Source organism: Phycodurus eques, chromosome 12 (genome assembly GCF_024500275.1).
Source record: "Phycodurus eques isolate BA_2022a chromosome 12, UOR_Pequ_1.1, whole genome shotgun sequence".
NCBI classification, from domain to species: domain Eukaryota; kingdom Metazoa; phylum Chordata; class Actinopteri; order Syngnathiformes; family Syngnathidae; genus Phycodurus; species Phycodurus eques.
In genome coordinates, this window is record NC_084536.1 from 10,962,209 (window position 1) to 10,984,004 (window position 21,796).

At 48.3% G+C, this 21,796-nt stretch overlaps 2 protein-coding genes across 3 annotated transcripts in view; both read right to left on the reverse strand.

The window, feature by feature from the left end:
• Positions 1-21,796, reverse strand: part of LOC133410475 (collagen alpha-3(VI) chain-like) — an 84,319-nt gene that overhangs the window by 27,052 nt on the left and 35,471 nt on the right. The window lies entirely within an intron of this gene.
• On the reverse strand, positions 2,990-3,904 carry LOC133410476 (collagen alpha-3(VI) chain-like). The gene has a single exon (XM_061691710.1). The coding sequence runs from the start codon at positions 3,684-3,686 to the stop codon at positions 3,126-3,128; it is 561 nt and encodes a 186-aa protein (XP_061547694.1). The 5' UTR covers positions 3,687-3,904; the 3' UTR covers positions 2,990-3,125.

Consider the following 21,796-nt stretch of genomic DNA (forward strand, 5'->3'; position numbering starts at 1 on the left):
CAGTCAGCTTGTCATGTGTTTGGGATGGTGATCTTCCTTACCAGTCACTGTTGGAGTCATGGGTGTGGCCCTAAGTACCCTGCTTATTAAAGAGGAGAGCTGTTCTTGGACACTGGGGAGGTCAGTGAGCTCAGACATGGAAAGAAAATAACTCGGGTCATAGGAAATCTTTTTCAGCTCGCTGCTGTCAAAGTTCTGCGTTCCAATGCTGATTGTAAAGATGCCCTGCTGTTTAAGAGCAGAGGCTGGCACATCAACGCTGTCAGAAGACCGCCCACCATTAAGCAGGATCAAGATCTGTGGAACACCTTGCGGGCGCCTACTCCCTGAGGAGTTTGTAAAGACGTTGTCTCTGACGTATCGGAGTGCGGCCCCTGTGTTGAGACGTCTGCCTCCTCTGTGTCTGAGCCCTCTGACTGCATCCATAACATCTTGTCTTGTGATGTGTGTGTTCAGAAAGAAATGGACCTCAGCATCTTTGCTGTACTGGACCACAGAGACACGGTCTTTGTTCACACCCACATTGATTTTCTCCATCACTTGCGCAACAAAATCACGCATGGCAGGGAAGCCATTTCTTGTTCCATCAGAACCATCAAGAAGAAATACAATATCCTTTTTGGTGTCTGGATCAACTGAGAAAAGAGGGAAGGATACATGATAGAAAAATACCTTTTGAGAGTCAGTAACACCGTCAGACAAACCTTCAAGTGGTTGACCATAAATTAACATGAACATAAAATTACTGCAGCTTCTTATTTCCATGTCAAGCATGTCGAAGGGAAACTACCGCATTTCTATAAAGATTAACTTACAACAAGTTCAATATCTTAAAACCATGAGGTGAAAGATAAGAAAGCCTCTCCATGCTCAGTTGGTGGTGTGCTTAGGATCATACCAAATAGAGGTGGCGTTTCTGTGGTGAAATCAATCAGCAGAGCCTCCACTAAGGACTGAAACTGTTGTTGGACAGTAGGGAGGTCAATGAACTCCGGCACAGTTACAGCATATTTAGGATCGTGGGCTATCTTCTGCAGTTCATCGTTATCAGACCTCCTACTTCCAATGGCAAAGATCAGAACTCCGAGCTTTTTGAGAGCAGAAGCTGGTGCATCGACTCTGTCAAAAGACCTTCCGCCGCTTAGCAATATTAGGACCTGTGGGACTCCTTCAAGGCGTCTGCTGCCGGCAGAGGTTGTGAAGACATTATCCCTCAAGTACTGGAGAGCTGCTCCAGTGTTGAGGGTTGTTCCACCTCTGTGCCTCAACCCTCTGACAATGTCAAGGATTTCGCCCTTTGTTGTGTATGTGTTCAGGTAGAACTGGACAGCTGCATTTCCGCTGTACTGAATCAGGGAGACTCGATCTTTGTTATCATCCACACTCAGTGACTCTACGACTCTTTGGACAAAGTCTCTCATAGCTGGGAATGAGCTTCTTGTGGCATCAGAGCCATCCAACAAGAAAACGACATCCCTTCCTGTTCTATCCGCTGTGGTAAACAAAACACGAGACGTATTAAGACCGTAAAATGTACTATCTCCTCAAAAAATGTCGACCTAAGTCTGTTTACACATTTGAATAACAGTCAACTTTTCATGTGTTTGGGATGGAGAGCTCGCTTACCAGTTACTGTTGGTGTCATGGGCGTGGCGGCTCTGAGTACCCTGTTTATTACAGAGGAGAGCTGTTCTTGCACACTGGGGAGGTCAGTGAGCTCAGACACTGCTAGAGCATTACTTGGGTCATGGGATATCTTTTTCAGCTCGCTGCTGTCAGAGTTCTGTGTTCCAATGCTGATTGTAAAGATGCCCTGCTGTTTAAGAGCAGAGGCTGGCACATCAACGCTGTCAGAAGACCGCCCACCATTAAGCAGGATCAAGATCTGTGGAACACCTTGCGGGCGCCTATTCCCTGAAGAGTTTGTAAAGACGTTGTCCCTGACGTATCGGAGCGCGGCCCCTGTGTTGAGTGGTCTGCCTCCTCTGTGTCTGAGCCCTCTGACTGCATCCACAATATCCTCTCTTGTAGTGTACGTGTTCAGATAGAAATTGGCCTCTGCATCTCTGCTGTACTGGACCACAGAGACACGGTCTTTGTCTACACCCACATTGAGTTTCTCCACCACTTGCTCAACAAAATCGCGCATGGTGGGGAAGCCACTCCTTGTTCCATCAGAACCATCCAGAAGGAATACAATATCCTTTTTGGCTTCAGCTGAGAAAAGACGGGAGGACAAATGATAAAAAGAACCTTTGCAAACAGTGACACGATCAGACTACACATATTTTTGGGAAAGCGCTGCCTGTTTCCATGTCAGTCTCTTCTAAGGTAAAGATGAACTTTGGACACAATCAGTAACTTTTAAGTCATGCGAGGTAAGGGAGATCAGACAGCCCACCCATGCCCAGTGAGTGCTGTACTTGTACACCTACCAATTACTGGTGGCGTTTCTGCACTGACGTCAATCACCACAGCCTCCACGGAGGACTGAAGCTGTTGTTGGACACTGGGAAGGTCAGTGAATTCAGGCACAGATAGAGCATATCTGGGATCGTGGGCTATCTTCTGCAGTTCTCCCCTATCGGAGCGTGTGGTTCCGATGGTAAAGATCAGAACTCCGAGCTTTTTGAGAGCAGAAGCTGGTGCATCGACTCTGTCAAAAGACCTTCCGCCGCTTAGCAATATTAGGACCTGTGGGACTCCTTCAAGGCGTCTGCTGCCGGCAGAGGTTGTGAAGACATTATCCCTCAAGTACTGGAGAGCTGCTCCAGTGTTGAGGGTTGTTCCACCTCTGTGCCTCAACCCTCTGACAATGTCAAGGATTTCGCCCTTTGTTGTGTATGTGTTCAGGTAGAACTGGACAGCTGCATTTCCGCTGTACTGAATCAGGGAGACTCGATCTTTGTTATCATCCACACTCAGTGACTCTACGACTCTTTGGACAAAGTCTCTCATAGCTGGGAATGAGCTTCTTGTGGCATCAGAGCCATCCAACAAGAAAACGACATCCCTTCCTGTTCTATCCGCTGTGGTAAACAAAACACGAGACGTATTAAGACCGTAAAATGTACTATCTCCTCAAAAAATGTCGACCTAAGTCTGTTTACACATTTGAATAACAGTCAACTTTTCATGTGTTTGGGATGGAGAGCTCGCTTACCAGTTACTGTTGGTGTCATGGGCGTGGCGGCTCTGAGTACCCTGTTTATTACAGAGGAGAGCTGTTCTTGCACACTGGGGAGGTCAGTGAGCTCAGACACTGCTAGAGCATTACTTGGGTCATGGGATATCTTTTTCAGCTCGCTGCTGTCAGAGTTCTGTGTTCCAATGCTGATTGTAAAGATGCCCTGCTGTTTAAGAGCAGAGGCTGGCACATCAACGCTGTCAGAAGACCGCCCACCATTAAGCAGGATCAAGATCTGTGGAACACCTTGCGGGCGCCTATTCCCTGAAGAGTTTGTAAAGACGTTGTCCCTGACGTATCGGAGCGCGGCCCCTGTGTTGAGTGGTCTGCCTCCTCTGTGTCTGAGCCCTCTGACTGCATCCACAATATCCTCTCTTGTAGTGTACGTGTTCAGATAGAAATTGGCCTCTGCATCTCTGCTGTACTGGACCACAGAGACACGGTCTTTGTCTACACCCACATTGAGTTTCTCCACCACTTGCTCAACAAAATCGCGCATGGTGGGGAAGCCACTCCTTGTTCCATCAGAACCATCCAGAAGGAATACAATATCCTTTTTGGCTTCAGCTGAGAAAAGACGGGAGGACAAATGATAAAAAGAACCTTTGCAAACAGTGACACGATCAGACTACACATATTTTTGGGAAAGCGCTGCCTGTTTCCATGTCAGTCTCTTCTAAGGTAAAGATGAACTTTGGACACAATCAGTAACTTTTAAGTCATGCGAGGTAAGGGAGATCAGACAGCCCACCCATGCCCAGTGAGTGCTGTACTTGTACACCTACCAATTACTGGTGGCGTTTCTGCACTGACGTCAATCACCACAGCCTCCACGGAGGACTGAAGCTGTTGTTGGACACTGGGAAGGTCAGTGAATTCAGGCACAGATAGAGCATATCTGGGATCGTGGGCTATCTTCTGCAGTTCTCCCCTATCGGAGCGTGTGGTTCCGATGGTAAAGATCAGAACTCCGAGCTTTTTGAGAGCAGAAGCTGGTGCATCGACTCTGTCAAAAGACCTTCCGCCGCTTAGCAATATTAGGACCTGTGGGACTCCTTCAAGGCGTCTGCTGCCGGCAGAGGTTGTGAAGACATTATCCCTCAAGTACTGGAGAGCTGCTCCAGTGTTGAGGGTTGTTCCACCTCTGTGCCTCAACCCTCTGACAATGTCAAGGATTTCGCCCTTTGTTGTGTATGTGTTCAGGTAGAACTGGACAGCTGCATTTCCGCTGTACTGAATCAGGGAGACTCGATCTTTGTTATCATCCACACTCAGTGACTCTACGACTCTTTGGACAAAGTCTCTCATAGCTGGGAATGAGCTTCTTGTGGCATCAGAGCCATCCAACAAGAAAACGACATCCCTTCCTGTTCTATCCGCTGTGGTAAACAAAACACGAGACGTATTAAGACCGTAAAATGTACTATCTCCTCAAAAAATGTCGACCTAAGTCTGTTTACACATTTGAATAACAGTCAACTTTTCATGTGTTTGGGATGGAGAGCTCGCTTACCAGTTACTGTTGGTGTCATGGGCGTGGCGGCTCTGAGTACCCTGTTTATTACAGAGGAGAGCTGTTCTTGCACACTGGGGAGGTCAGTGAGCTCAGACACTGCTAGAGCATTACTTGGGTCATGGGATATCTTTTTCAGCTCGCTGCTGTCAGAGTTCTGTGTTCCAATGCTGATTGTAAAGATGCCCTGCTGTTTAAGAGCAGAGGCTGGCACATCAACGCTGTCAGAAGACCGCCCACCATTAAGCAGGATCAAGATCTGTGGAACACCTTGCGGGCGCCTACTCCCTGAGGAGTTTGTAAAGACGTTGTCCCTGACGTATCGGAGCGCGGCCCCTGTGTTGAGTGGTCTGCCTCCTCTGTGTCTGAGCCCTCTGACTGCATCCACAATATCATCTCTTGTAGTGTACGTGTTCAGATAGAAATTGGCCTCTGCATCTCTGCTGTACTGGACCACAGAGACACGGTCTTTGTCTACACCCACATTGAGTTTCTCCACCACTTGCTCAACAAAATCGCGCATGGTGGGGAAGCCACTCCTTGTTCCATCAGAACCATCCAGAAGGAATACAATATCCTTTTTGGCTTCAGCTGAGAAAAGACGGGAGGACAAATGATAAAAAGAACCTTTGCAAACAGTGACACGATCAGACTACACATATTTTTGGGAAAGCGCTGCCTGTTTCCATGTCAGTCTCTTCTAAGGTAAAGATGAACTTTGGACACAATCAGTAACTTTTAAGTCATGCGAGGTAAGGGAGATCAGACAGCCCACCCATGCCCAGTGAGTGCTGTACTTGTACACCTACCAATTACTGGTGGCGTTTCTGCACTGACGTCAATCACCACAGCCTCCACGGAGGACTGAAGCTGTTGTTGGACACTGGGAAGGTCAGTGAATTCAGGCACAGATAGAGCATATCTGGGATCGTGGGCTATCTTCTGCAGTTCTCCCCTATCGGAGCGTGTGGTTCCGATGGTAAAGATCAGAACTCCGAGCTTTTTGAGAGCAGAAGCTGGTGCATCGACTCTGTCAAAAGACCTTCCGCCGCTTAGCAATATTAGGACCTGTGGGACTCCTTCAAGGCGTCTGCTGCCGGCAGAGGTTGTGAAGACATTATCCCTCAAGTACTGGAGAGCTGCTCCAGTGTTGAGGGTTGTTCCACCTCTGTGCCTCAACCCTCTGACAATGTCAAGGATTTCGCCCTTTGTTGTGTATGTGTTCAGGTAGAACTGGACAGCTGCATTTCCGCTGTACTGAATCAGGGAGACTCGATCTTTGTTATCATCCACACTCAGTGACTCTACGACTCTTTGGACAAAGTCTCTCATAGCTGGGAATGAGCTTCTTGTGGCATCAGAGCCATCCAACAAGAAAACGACATCCCTTCCTGTTCTATCCGCTGTGGTAAACAAAACACGAGACGTATTAAGACCGTAAAATGTACTATCTCCTCAAAAAATGTCGACCTAAGTCTGTTTACACATTTGAATAACAGTCAACTTTTCATGTGTTTGGGATGGAGAGCTCGCTTACCAGTTACTGTTGGTGTCATGGGCGTGGCGGCTCTGAGTACCCTGTTTATTACAGAGGAGAGCTGTTCTTGCACACTGGGGAGGTCAGTGAGCTCAGACACTGCTAGAGCATTACTTGGGTCATGGGATATCTTTTTCAGCTCGCTGCTGTCAGAGTTCTGTGTTCCAATGCTGATTGTAAAGATGCCCTGCTGTTTAAGAGCAGAGGCTGGCACATCAACGCTGTCAGAAGACCGCCCACCATTAAGCAGGATCAAGATCTGTGGAACACCTTGCGGGCGCCTACTCCCTGAGGAGTTTGTAAAGACGTTGTCCCTGACGTATCGGAGCGCGGCCCCTGTGTTGAGTGGTCTGCCTCCTCTGTGTCTGAGCCCTCTGACTGCATCCACAATATCCTCTCTTGTAGTGTACGTGTTCAGATAGAAATTGGCCTCTGCATCTCTGCTGTACTGGACCACAGAGACACGGTCTTTGTCTACACCCACATTGAGTTTCTCCACCACTTGCTCAACAAAATCGCGCATGGTGGGGAAGCCACTCCTTGTTCCATCAGAACCATCCAGAAGGAATACAATATCCTTTTTGGCTTCAGCTGAGAAAAGACGGGAGGACAAATGATAAAAAGAACCTTTGCAAACAGTGACACGATCAGACTACACATATTTTTGGGAAAGCGCTGCCTGTTTCCATGTCAGTCTCTTCTAAGGTAAAGATGAACTTTGGACACAATCAGTAACTTTTAAGTCATGCGAGGTAAGGGAGATCAGACAGCCCACCCATGCCCAGTGAGTGCTGTACTTGTACACCTACCAATTACTGGTGGCGTTTCTGCACTGACGTCAATCACCACAGCCTCCACGGAGGACTGAAGCTGTTGTTGGACACTGGGAAGGTCAGTGAATTCAGGCACAGATAGAGCATATCTGGGATCGTGGGCTATCTTCTGCAGTTCTCCCCTATCGGAGCGTGTGGTTCCGATGGTAAAGATCAGAACTCCGAGCTTTTTGAGAGCAGAAGCTGGTGCATCGACTCTGTCAAAAGACCTTCCGCCGCTTAGCAATATTAGGACCTGTGGGACTCCTTCAAGGCGTCTGCTGCCGGCAGAGGTTGTGAAGACATTATCCCTCAAGTACTGGAGAGCTGCTCCAGTGTTGAGGGTTGTTCCACCTCTGTGCCTCAACCCTCTGACAATGTCAAGGATTTCGCCCTTTGTTGTGTATGTGTTCAGGTAGAACTGGACAGCTGCATTTCCGCTGTACTGAATCAGGGAGACTCGATCTTTGTTATCATCCACACTCAGTGACTCTACGACTCTTTGGACAAAGTCTCTCATAGCTGGGAATGAGCTTCTTGTGGCATCAGAGCCATCCAACAAGAAAACGACATCCCTTCCTGTTCTATCCGCTGTGGTAAACAAAACACGAGACGTATTAAGACCGTAAAATGTACTATCTCCTCAAAAAATGTCGACCTAAGTCTGTTTACACATTTGAATAACAGTCAACTTTTCATGTGTTTGGGATGGAGAGCTCGCTTACCAGTTACTGTTGGTGTCATGGGCGTGGCGGCTCTGAGTACCCTGTTTATTACAGAGGAGAGCTGTTCTTGCACACTGGGGAGGTCAGTGAGCTCAGACACTGCTAGAGCATTACTTGGGTCATGGGATATCTTTTTCAGCTCGCTGCTGTCAGAGTTCTGTGTTCCAATGCTGATTGTAAAGATGCCCTGCTGTTTAAGAGCAGAGGCTGGCACATCAACGCTGTCAGAAGACCGCCCACCATTAAGCAGGATCAAGATCTGTGGAACACCTTGCGGGCGCCTACTCCCTGAGGAGTTTGTAAAGACGTTGTCCCTGACGTATCGGAGCGCGGCCCCTGTGTTGAGTGGTCTGCCTCCTCTGTGTCTGAGCCCTCTGACTGCATCCACAATATCATCTCTTGTAGTGTACGTGTTCAGATAGAAATTGGCCTCTGCATCTCTGCTGTACTGGACCACAGAGACACGGTCTTTGTCTACACCCACATTGAGTTTCTCCACCACTTGCTCAACAAAATCGCGCATGGTGGGGAAGCCACTCCTTGTTCCATCAGAACCATCCAGAAGGAATACAATATCCTTTTTGGCTTCAGCTGAGAAAAGACGGGAGGACAAATGATAAAAAGAACCTTTGCAAACAGTGACACGATCAGACTACACATATTTTTGGGAAAGCGCTGCCTGTTTCCATGTCAGTCTCTTCTAAGGTAAAGATGAACTTTGGACACAATCAGTAACTTTTAAGTCATGCGAGGTAAGGGAGATCAGACAGCCCACCCATGCCCAGTGAGTGCTGTACTTGTACACCTACCAATTACTGGTGGCGTTTCTGCACTGACGTCAATCACCACAGCCTCCACGGAGGACTGAAGCTGTTGTTGGACACTGGGAAGGTCAGTGAATTCAGGCACAGATAGAGCATATCTGGGATCGTGGGCTATCTTCTGCAGTTCTCCCCTATCGGAGCGTGTGGTTCCGATGGTAAAGATCAGAACTCCGAGCTTTTTGAGAGCAGAAGCTGGTGCATCGACTCTGTCAAAAGACCTTCCGCCGCTTAGCAATATTAGGACCTGTGGGACTCCTTCAAGGCGTCTGCTGCCGGCAGAGGTTGTGAAGACATTATCCCTCAAGTACTGGAGAGCTGCTCCAGTGTTGAGGGTTGTTCCACCTCTGTGCCTCAACCCTCTGACAATGTCAAGGATTTCGCCCTTTGTTGTGTATGTGTTCAGGTAGAACTGGACAGCTGCATTTCCGCTGTACTGAATCAGGGAGACTCGATCTTTGTTATCATCCACACTCAGTGACTCTACGACTCTTTGGACAAAGTCTCTCATAGCTGGGAATGAGCTTCTTGTGGCATCAGAGCCATCCAACAAGAAAACGACATCCCTTCCTGTTCTATCCGCTGTGGTAAACAAAACACGAGACGTATTAAGACCGTAAAATGTACTATCTCCTCAAAAAATGTCGACCTAAGTCTGTTTACACATTTGAATAACAGTCAACTTTTCATGTGTTTGGGATGGAGAGCTCGCTTACCAGTTACTGTTGGTGTCATGGGCGTGGCGGCTCTGAGTACCCTGTTTATTACAGAGGAGAGCTGTTCTTGCACACTGGGGAGGTCAGTGAGCTCAGACACTGCTAGAGCATTACTTGGGTCATGGGATATCTTTTTCAGCTCGCTGCTGTCAGAGTTCTGTGTTCCAATGCTGATTGTAAAGATGCCCTGCTGTTTAAGAGCAGAGGCTGGCACATCAACGCTGTCAGAAGACCGCCCACCATTAAGCAGGATCAAGATCTGTGGAACACCTTGCGGGCGCCTACTCCCTGAGGAGTTTGTAAAGACGTTGTCCCTGACGTATCGGAGCGCGGCCCCTGTGTTGAGTGGTCTGCCTCCTCTGTGTCTGAGCCCTCTGACTGCATCCACAATATCATCTCTTGTAGTGTACGTGTTCAGATAGAAATTGGCCTCTGCATCTCTGCTGTACTGGACCACAGAGACACGGTCTTTGTCTACACCCACATTGAGTTTCTCCACCACTTGCTCAACAAAATCGCGCATGGTGGGGAAGCCACTCCTTGTTCCATCAGAACCATCCAGAAGGAATACAATATCCTTTTTGGCTTCAGCTGAGAAAAGACGGGAGGACAAATGATAAAAAGAACCTTTGCAAACAGTGACACGATCAGACTACACATATTTTTGGGAAAGCGCTGCCTGTTTCCATGTCAGTCTCTTCTAAGGTAAAGATGAACTTTGGACACAATCAGTAACTTTTAAGTCATGCGAGGTAAGGGAGATCAGACAGCCCACCCATGCCCAGTGAGTGCTGTACTTGTACACCTACCAATTACTGGTGGCGTTTCTGCACTGACGTCAATCACCACAGCCTCCACGGAGGACTGAAGCTGTTGTTGGACACTGGGAAGGTCAGTGAATTCAGGCACAGATAGAGCATATCTGGGATCGTGGGCTATCTTCTGCAGTTCTCCCCTATCGGAGCGTGTGGTTCCGATGGTAAAGATCAGAACTCCGAGCTTTTTGAGAGCAGAAGCTGGTGCATCGACTCTGTCAAAAGACCTTCCGCCGCTTAGCAATATTAGGACCTGTGGGACTCCTTCAAGGTGTCTGCTGCCGGCAGAGGTTGTGAAGACATTATCCCTCAAGTACTGGAGAGCTGCTCCAGTGTTGAGGGTTGTTCCACCTCTGTGCCTCAACCCTCTGACAATGTCAAGGATTTCGCCCTTTGTTGTGTATGTGTTCAGGTAGAACTGGACAGCTGCATTTCCGCTGTACTGAATCAGGGAGACTCGATCTTTGTTATCATCCACACTCAGTGACTCTACGACTCTTTGGACAAAGTCTCTCATAGCTGGGAATGAGCTTCTTGTGGCATCAGAGCCATCCAACAAGAAAACGACATCCCTTCCTGTTCTATCCGCTGTGGTAAACAAAACACGAGACGTATTAAGACCGTAAAATGTACTATCTCCTCAAAAAATGTCGACCTAAGTCTGTTTACACATTTGAATAACAGTCAACTTTTCATGTGTTTGGGATGGAGAGCTCGCTTACCAGTTACTGTTGGTGTCATGGGCGTGGCGGCTCTGAGTACCCTGTTTATTACAGAGGAGAGCTGTTCTTGCACACTGGGGAGGTCAGTGAGCTCAGACACTGCTAGAGCATTACTTGGGTCATGGGATATCTTTTTCAGCTCGCTGCTGTCAGAGTTCTGTGTTCCAATGCTGATTGTAAAGATGCCCTGCTGTTTAAGAGCAGAGGCTGGCACATCAACGCTGTCAGAAGACCGCCCACCATTAAGCAGGATCAAGATCTGTGGAACACCTTGCGGGCGCCTACTCCCTGAGGAGTTTGTAAAGACGTTGTCCCTGACGTATCGGAGCGCGGCCCCTGTGTTGAGTGGTCTGCCTCCTCTGTGTCTGAGCCCTCTGACTGCATCCACAATATCCTCTCTTGTAGTGTACGTGTTCAGATAGAAATTGGCCTCTGCATCTCTGCTGTACTGGACCACAGAGACACGGTCTTTGTCTCCACCCACATTGAGTTTCTCCACCACTTGCTCAACAAAATCGCGCATGGTGGGGAAGCCACTCCTTGTTCCATCAGAACCATCCAGAAGGAATACAATATCCTTTTTGGCTTCAGCTGAGAAAAGACGGGAGGACAAATGATAAAAAGAACCTTTGCAAACAGTGACACGATCAGACTACACATATTTTTGGGAAAGCGCTGCCTGTTTCCATGTCAGTCTCTTCTAAGGTAAAGATGAACTTTGGACACAATCAGTAACTTTTAAGTCATGCGAGGTAAGGGAGATCAGACAGCCCACCCATGCCCAGTGAGTGCTGTACTTGTACACCTACCAATTACTGGTGGCGTTTCTGCACTGACGTCAATCACCACAGCCTCCACGGAGGACTGAAGCTGTTGTTGGACACTGGGAAGGTCAGTGAATTCAGGCACAGATAGAGCATATCTGGGATCGTGGGCTATCTTCTGCAGTTCTCCCCTATCGGAGCGTGTGGTTCCGATGGTAAAGATCAGAACTCCGAGCTTTTTGAGAGCAGAAGCTGGTGCATCGACTCTGTCAAAAGACCTTCCGCCGCTTAGCAATATTAGGACCTGTGGGACACCTTCAAGGCGTCTGCTGCCGGCAGAGGTTGTGAAGACATTATCCCTCAAGTACTGGAGAGCTGCTCCAGTGTTGAGGGTTGTTCCACCTCTGTGCCTCAACCCTCTGACAATGTCAAGGATTTCGCCCTTTGTTGTGTATGTGTTCAGGTAGAACTGGACAGCTGCATTTCCGCTGTACTGAATCAGGGAGACTCGATCTTTGTTATCATCCACACTCAGTGACTCTACGACTCTTTGGACAAAGTCTCTCATAGCTGGGAATGAGCTTCTTGTGGCATCAGAGCCATCCAACAAGAAAACGACATCCCTTCCTGTTCTATCCGCTGTGGTAAACAAAACACGAGACGTATTAAGACCGTAAAATGTACTATCTCCTCAAAAAATGTCGACCTAAGTCTGTTTACACATTTGAATAACAGTCAACTTTTCATGTGTTTGGGATGGAGAGCTCGCTTACCAGTTACTGTTGGTGTCATGGGCGTGGCGGCTCTGAGTACCCTGTTTATTACAGAGGAGAGCTGTTCTTGCACACTGGGGAGGTCAGTGAGCTCAGACACTGCTAGAGCATTACTTGGGTCATGGGATATCTTTTTCAGCTCGCTGCTGTCAGAGTTCTGTGTTCCAATGCTGATTGTAAAGATGCCCTGCTGTTTAAGAGCAGAGGCTGGCACATCAACGCTGTCAGAAGACCGCCCACCATTAAGCAGGATCAAGATCTGTGGAACACCTTGCGGGCGCCTACTCCCTGAGGAGTTTGTAAAGACGTTGTCCCTGACGTATCGGAGCGCGGCCCCTGTGTTGAGTGGTCTGCCTCCTCTGTGTCTGAGCCCTCTGACTGCATCCACAATATCCTCTCTTGTAGTGTACGTGTTCAGATAGAAATTGGCCTCTGCATCTCTGCTGTACTGGACCACAGAGACACGGTCTTTGTCTACACCCACATTGAGTTTCTCCACCACTTGCTCAACAAAATCGCGCATGGTGGGGAAGCCACTCCTTGTTCCATCAGAACCATCCAGAAGGAATACAATATCCTTTTTGGCTTCAGCTGAGAAAAGACGGGAGGACAAATGATAAAAAGAACCTTTGCAAACAGTGACACGATCAGACTACACATATTTTTGGGAAAGCGGTGCCTGTTTCCATGTCAGTCTCTTCTAAGGTAAAGATGAACTTTGGACACAATCAGTAACTTTTAAGTCATGCGAGGTAAGGGAGATCAGACAGCCCACCCATGCCCAGTGAGTGCTGTACTTGTACACCTACCAATTACTGGTGGCGTTTCTGCACTGACGTCAATCACCACAGCCTCCACGGAGGACTGAAGCTGTTGTTGGACACTGGGAAGGTCAGTGAATTCAGGCACAGATAGAGCATATCTGGGATCGTGGGCTATCTTCTGCAGTTCTCCCCTATCGGAGCGTGTGGTTCCGATGGTAAAGATCAGAACTCCGAGCTTTTTGAGAGCAGAAGCTGGTGCATCGACTCTGTCAAAAGACCTTCCGCCGCTTAGCAATATTAGGACCTGTGGGACTCCTTCAAGGCGTCTGCTGCCGGCAGAGGTTGTGAAGACATTATCCCTCAAGTACTGGAGAGCTGCTCCAGTGTTGAGGGTTGTTCCACCTCTGTGCCTCAACCCTCTGACAATGTCAAGGATTTCGCCCTTTGTTGTGTATGTGTTCAGGTAGAACTGGACAGCTGCATTTCCGCTGTACTGAATCAGGGAGACTCGATCTTTGTTATCATCCACACTCAGTGACTCTACGACTCTTTGGACAAAGTCTCTCATAGCTGGGAATGAGCGTCTTGTGGCATCAGAGCCATCCAACAAGAAAACGACATCCCTTCCTGTTCTATCCGCTGTGGTAAACAAAACACGAGACGTATTAAGACCGTAAAATGTACTATCTCCTCAAAAAATGTCGACCTAAGTCTGTTTACACATTTGAATAACAGTCAACTTTTCATGTGTTTGGGATGGAGAGCTCGCTTACCAGTTACTGTTGGTGTCATGGGCGTGGCGGCTCTGAGTACCCTGTTTATTACAGAGGAGAGCTGTTCTTGCACACTGGGGAGGTCAGTGAGCTCAGACACTGCTAGAGCATTACTTGGGTCATGGGATATCTTTTTCAGCTCGCTGCTGTCAGAGTTCTGTGTTCCAATGCTGATTGTAAAGATGCCCTGCTGTTTAAGAGCAGAGGCTGGCACATCAACGCTGTCAGAAGACCGCCCACCATTAAGCAGGATCAAGATCTGTGGAACACCTTGCGGGCGCCTACTCCCTGAGGAGTTTGTAAAGACGTTGTCCCTGACGTATCGGAGCGCGGCCCCTGTGTTGAGTGGTCTGCCTCCTCTGTGTCTGAGCCCTCTGACTGCATCCACAATATCCTCTCTTGTAGTGTACGTGTTCAGATAGAAATTGGCCTCTGCATCTCTGCTGTACTGGACCACAGAGACACGGTCTTTGTCTCCACCCACATTGAGTTTCTCCACCACTTGCTCAACAAAATCGCGCATGGTGGGGAAGCCACTCCTTGTTCCATCAGAACCATCCAGAAGGAATACAATATCCTTTTTGGCTTCAGCTGAGAAAAGACGGGAGGACAAATGATAAAAAGAACCTTTGCAAACAGTGACACGATCAGACTACACATATTTTTGGGAAAGCGCTGCCTGTTTCCATGTCAGTCTCTTCTAAGGTAAAGATGAACTTTGGACACAATCAGTAACTTTTAAGTCATGCGAGGTAAGGGAGATCAGACAGCCCACCCATGCCCAGTGAGTGCTGTACTTGTACACCTACCAATTACTGGTGGCGTTTCTGCACTGACGTCAATCACCACAGCCTCCACGGAGGACTGAAGCTGTTGTTGGACACTGGGAAGGTCAGTGAATTCAGGCACAGATAGAGCATATCTGGGATCGTGGGCTATCTTCTGCAGTTCTCCCCTATCGGAGCGTGTGGTTCCGATGGTAAAGATCAGAACTCCGAGCTTTTTGAGAGCAGAAGCTGGTGCATCGACTCTGTCAAAAGACCTTCCGCCGCTTAGCAATATTAGGACCTGTGGGACTCCTTCAAGGCGTCTGCTGCCGGCAGAGGTTGTGAAGACATTATCCCTCAAGTACTGGAGAGCTGCTCCAGTGTTGAGGGTTGTTCCACCTCTGTGCCTCAACCCTCTGACAATGTCAAGGATTTCGCCCTTTGTTGTGTATGTGTTCAGGTAGAACTGGACAGCTGCATTTCCGCTGTACTGAATCAGGGAGACTCGATCTTTGTTATCATCCACACTCAGTGACTCTACGACTCTTTGGACAAAGTCTCTCATAGCTGGGAATGAGCTTCTTGTGGCATCAGAGCCATCCAACAAGAAAACGACATCCCTTCCTGTTCTATCCGCTGTGGTAAACAAAACACGAGACGTATTAAGACCGTAAAATGTACTATCTCCTCAAAAAATGTCGACCTAAGTCTGTTTACACATTTGAATAACAGTCAACTTTTCATGTGTTTGGGATGGAGAGCTCGCTTACCAGTTACTGTTGGTGTCATGGGCGTGGCGGCTCTGAGTACCCTGTTTATTACAGAGGAGAGCTGTTCTTGCACACTGGGGAGGTCAGTGAGCTCAGACACTGCTAGAGCATTACTTGGGTCATGGGATATCTTTTTCAGCTCGCTGCTGTCAGAGTTCTGTGTTCCAATGCTGATTGTAAAGATGCCCTGCTGTTTAAGAGCAGAGGCTGGCACATCAACGCTGTCAGAAGACCGCCCACCATTAAGCAGGATCAAGATCTGTGGAACACCTTGCGGGCGCCTACTCCCTGAGGAGTTTGTAAAGACGTTGTCCCTGACGTATCGGAGCGCGGCCCCTGTGTTGAGTGGTCTGCCTCCTCTGTGTCTGAGCCCTCTGACTGCATCCACAATATCCTCTCTTGTAGTGTACGTGTTCAGATAGAAATTGGCCTCTGCATCTCTGCTGTACTGGACCACAGAGACACGGTCTTTGTCTACACCCACATTGAGTTTCTCCACCACTTGCTCAACAAAATCGCGCATGGTGGGGAAGCCACTCATTGTTCCATCAGAACCATCCAGAAGGAATACAATATCCTTTTTGGCTTCAGCTGAGAAAAGACGGGAGGACAAATGATAAAAAGAACCTTTGCAAACAGTGACACGATCAGACTACACATATTTTTGGGAAAGCGCTGCCTGTTTCCATGTCAGTCTCTTCTAAGGTAAAGATTAACTTTGGACACAATCAGTAACTTTTAAGTCATGCGAGGTAAGGGAGATCAGACAGCCCACCCATGCCCAGTGAGTGCTGTACTTGTACACCTACCAATTACTGGTGGCGTTTCTGCACTGACGTCAATCACCACAGCCTCCACGGATGACTGAAGCTGTTGTTGGACACTGGGAAGGTCAGTGAATTCAGGCACAGATAGAGCATATCTGGGATCGTGGGCTATCTTCTGCAGTTCTCCCCTATCGGACCGTGTGGTTCCGATGGTAAAGATCAGAACTCCGAGCTTTTTGAGAGCAGAGGCTGGTGCATCGACTCTGTCAAAAGACCTTCCGCCGCTTAGCAATATTAGGACCTGTGGGACTCCTTCAAGGCGTCTGCTGCCGGCAGAGGTTGTGAAGACATTATCCCTCAAGTACTGGAGAGCTGCTCCAGTGTTGAGGGTTGTTCCACCTCTGTGCCTCAACCCTCTGACAATGTCAAGGATTTCGCCCTTTGTTGTGTATGTGTTCAGGTAGAACTGGACAGCTGCATTTCCGCTGTACTGAATCAGGGAGACTCGATCTTTGTTATCATCCACACTCAGTGACTCTACGACTCTTTGGACAAAGTCTCTCATAGCTGGGAATGAGCTTCTTGTGGCATCAGAGCCATCCAACAAGAAAACGACATCCCTTCCTGTTCTATCCGCTGTGGTAAACAAAACACGAGACGTATTAAGACCGTAAAATGTACTATCTCCTCAAAAAATGTCGACCTAAGTCTGTTTACACATTTGAATAACAGTCAACTTTTCATGTGTTTGGGATGGAGAGCTCGCTTACCAGTTACTGTTGGTGTCATGGGCGTGGCGGCTCTGAGTACCCTGTTTATTACAGAGGAGAGCTGTTCTTGCACACTGGGGAGGTCAGTGAGCTCAGACACTGCTAGAGCATTACTTGGGTCATGGGATATCTTTTTCAGCTCGCTGCTGTCAGAGTTCTGTGTTCCAATGCTGATTGTAAAGATGCCCTGCTGTTTAAGAGCAGAGGCTGGCACATCAACGCTGTCAGAAGACCGCCCACCATTAAGCAGGATCAAGATCTGTGGAACACCTTGCGGGCGCCTACTCCCTGAGGAGTTTGTAAAGACGTTGTCCCTGACGTATCGGAGCGCGGCCCCTGTGTTGAGTGGTCTGCCTCCTCTGTGTCTGAGCCCTCTGACTGCATCCACAATATCCTCTCTTGTAGTGTACGTGTTCAGATAGAAATTGGCCTCTGCATCTCTGCTGTACTGGACCACAGAGACACGGTCTTTGTCTACACCCACATTGAGTTTCTCCACCACTTGCTCAACAAAATCGCGCATGGTGGGGAAGCCACTCCTTGTTCCATCAGAACCATCCAGAAGGAATACAATATCCTTTTTGGCTTCAGCTGAGAAAAGACGGGAGGACAAATGATAAAAAGAACCTTTGCAAACAGTGACACGATCAGACTACACATATTTTTGGGAAAGCGGTGCCTGTTTCCATGTCAGTCTCTTCTAAGGTAAAGATGAACTTTGGACACAATCAGTAACTTTTAAGTCATGCGAGGTAAGGGAGATCAGACAGCCCACCCATGCCCAGTGAGTGCTGTACTTGTACACCTACCAATTACTGGTGGCGTTTCTGCACTGACGTCAATCACCACAGCCTCCACGGAGGACTGAAGCTGTTGTTGGACACTGGGAAGGTCAGTGAATTCAGGCACAGATAGAGCATATCTGGGATCGTGGGCTATCTTCTGCAGTTCTCCCCTATCGGAGCGTGTGGTTCCGATGGTAAAGATCAGAACTCCGAGCTTTTTGAGAGCAGAAGCTGGTGCATCGACTCTGTCAAAAGACCTTCCGCCGCTTAGCAATATTAGGACCTGTGGGACTCCTTCAAGGCGTCTGCTGCCGGCAGAGGTTGTGAAGACATTATCCCTCAAGTACTGGAGAGCTACTCCAGTGTTGAGTGTTGTTCCACCTCTGTGCCTCAACCCTCTGACAATGTCAAGGATTTCGCCCTTTGTTGTGTATGTGTTCAGGTAGAACTGGACAGCTGCATTTCCGCTGTACTGAATCAGGGAGACTCGATCTTTGTTATCATCCACACTCAGTGACTCTACGACTCTTTGGACAAAGTCTCTCATAGCTGGGAATGAGCGTCTTGTGGCATCAGAGCCATCCAACAAGAAAACGACATCCCTTCCTGTTCTATCCGCTGTGGTAAACAAAACACGAGACGTATTAAGACCGTAAAATGTACTATCTCCTCAAAAAATGTCGACCTAAGTCTGTTTACACATTTGAATAACAGTCAACTTTTCATGTGTTTGGGATGGAAAGCTCGCTTACCAGTTACTGTTGGTGTCATGGGCGTGGCGGCTCTGAGTACCCTGTTTATTACAGAGGAGAGCTGTTCTTGCACACTGGGGAGGTCAGTGAGCTCAGACACTGCTAGAGCATTACTTGGGTCATGGGATATCTTTTTCAGCTCGCTGCTGTCAGAGTTCTGTGTTCCAATGCTGATTGTAAAGATGCCCTGCTGTTTAAGAGCAGAGGCTGGCACATCAACGCTGTCAGAAGACCGCCCACCATTAAGCAGGATCAAGATCTGTGGAACACCTTGCGGGCGCCTACTCCCTGAGGAGTTTGTAAAGACGTTGTCCCTGACGTATCGGAGCGCGGCCCCTGTGTTGAGTGGTCTGCCTCCTCTGTGTCTGAGCCCTCTGACTGCATCCACAATATCCTCTCTTGTAGTGTACGTGTTCAGATAGAAATTGGCCTCTGCATCTCTGCTGTACTGGACCACAGAGACACGGTCTTTGTCTACACCCACATTGAGTTTCTCCACCACTTGCTCAACAAAATCGCGCATGGTGGGGAAGCCACTCCTTGTTCCATCAGAACCATCCAGAAGGAATACAATATCCTTTTTGGCTTCAGCTGAGAAAAGACGGGAGGACAAATGATAAAAAGAACCTTTGCAAACAGTGACACGATCAGACTACACATATTTTTGGGAAAGCGCTGCCTGTTTCCATGTCAGTCTCTTCTAAGGTAAAGATGAACTTTGGACACAATCAGTAACTTTTAAGTCATGCGAGGTAAGGGAGATCAGACAGCCCACCCATGCCCAGTGAGTGCTGTACTTGTACACCTACCAATTACTGGTGGCGTTTCTGCACTGACGTCAATCACCACAGCCTCCACGGAGGACTGAAGCTGTTGTTGGACACTGGGAAGGTCAGTGAATTCAGGCACAGATAGAGCATATCTGGGATCGTGGGCTATCTTCTGCAGTTCTCCCCTATCGGAGCGTGTGGTTCCGATGGTAAAGATCAGAACTCCGAGCTTTTTGAGAGCAGAAGCTGGTGCATCGACTCTGTCAAAAGACCTTCCGCCGCTTAGCAATATTAGGACCTGTGGGACTCCTTCAAGGCGTCTGCTGCCGGCAGAGGTTGTGAAGACATTATCCCTCAAGTACTGGAGAGCTGCTCCAGTGTTGAGGGTTGTTCCACCTCTGTGCCTCAACCCTCTGACAATGTCAAGGATTTCGCCCTTTGTTGTGTATGTGTTCAGGTAGAACTGGACAGCTGCATTTCCGCTGTACTGAATCAGGGAGACTCGATCTTTGTTATCATCCACACTCAGTGACTCTACGACTCTTTGGACAAAGTCTCTCATAGCTGGGAATGAGCTTCTTGTGGCATCAGAGCCATCCAACAAGAAAACGACATCCCTTCCTGTTCTATCCGCTGTGGTAAACAAAACACGAGACGTATTAAGACCGTAAAATGTACTATCTCCTCAAAAAATGTCGACCTAAGTCTGTTTACACATTTGAATAACAGTCAACTTTTCATGTGTTTGGGATGGAGAGCTCGCTTACCAGTTACTGTTGGTGTCATGGGCGTGGCGGCTCTGAGTACCCTGTTTATTACAGAGGAGAGCTGTTCTTGCACACTGGGGAGGTCAGTGAGCTCAGACACTGCTAGAGCATTACTTGGGTCATGGGATATCTTTTTCAGCTCGCTGCTGTCAGAGTTCTGTGTTCCAATGCTGATTGTAAAGATGCCCTGCTGTTTAAGAGCAGAGGCTGGCACATCAACGCTGTCAGAAGACCGCCCACCATTAAGCAGGATCAAGATCTGTGGAACACCTTGCGGGCGCCTACTCCCTGAGGAGTTTGTAAAGACGTTGTCCCTGACGTATCGGAGCGCGGCCCCTGTGTTGAGTGGTCTGCCTCCTCTGTGTCTGAGCCCTCTGACTGCATCCACAATATCCTCTCTTGTAGTGTACGTGTTCAGATAGAAATTGGCCTCTGCATCTCTGCTGTACTGGACCACAGAGACACGGTCTTTGTCTACACCCACATTGAGTTTCTCCACCACTTGCTCAACAAAATCGCGCATGGTGGGGAAGCCACTCCTTGTTCCATCAGAACCATCCAGAAGGAATACAATATCCTTTTTGGCTTCAGCTGAGAAAAGACGGGAGGACAAATGATAAAAAGAACCTTTGCAAACAGTGACACGATCAGACTACACATATTTTTGGGAAAGCGGTGCCTGTTTCCATGTCAGTCTCTTCTAAGGTAAAGATGAACTTTGGACACAATCAGTAACTTTTAAGTCATGCGAGGTAAGGGAGATCAGACAGCCCACCCATGCCCAGTGAGTGCTGTACTTGTACACCTACCAATTACTGGTGGCGTTTCTGCACTGACGTCAATCACCACAGCCTCCACGGAGGACTGAAGCTGTTGTTGGACACTGGGAAGGTCAGTGAATTCAGGCACAGATAGAGCATATCTGGGATCGTGGGCTATCTTCTGCAGTTCTCCCCTATCGGAGCGTGTGGTTCCGATGGTAAAGATCAGAACTCCGAGGTTTTTGAGAGCAGAAGCTGGTGCATCGACTCTGTCAAAAGACCTTCCGCCGCTTAGCAATATTAGGACCTGTGGGACTCCTTCAAGGCGTCTGCTGCCGGCAGAGGTTGTGAAGACATTATCCCTCAAGTACTGGAGAGCTGCTCCAGTGTTGAGGGTTGTTCCACCTCTGTGCCTCAACCCTCTGACAATGTCAAGGATTTCGCCCTTTGTTGTGTATGTGTTCAGGTAGAACTGGACAGCTGCATTTCCGCTGTACTGAATCAGGGAGACTCGATCTTTGTTATCATCCACACTCAGTGACTCTACGACTCTTTGGACAAAGTCTCTCATAGCTGGGAATGAGCTTCTTGTGGCATCAGAGCCATCCAACAAGAAAACGACATCCCTTCCTGTTCTATCCGCTGTGGTAAACAAAACACGAGACGTATTAAGACCGTAAAATGTACCGTCTCCTCAAAAAATGTCGACCTAAGTCTGTTTACACATTTGAATAACAGTCAATTTTTCATGTGTTTGGGATGGAGAGCTCGCTTACCAGTTACTGTTGGTGTCATGGGCGTGGCGGCTCTGAGTACCCTGTTTATTACAGAGGAGAGCTGTTCTTGCACACTGGGGAGGTCAGTGAGCTCAGACACTGCTAGAGCATTACTTGGGTCATGGGATATCTTTTTCAGCTCGCTGCTGTCAGAGTTCTGTGTTCCAATGCTGATTGTAAAGATGCCCT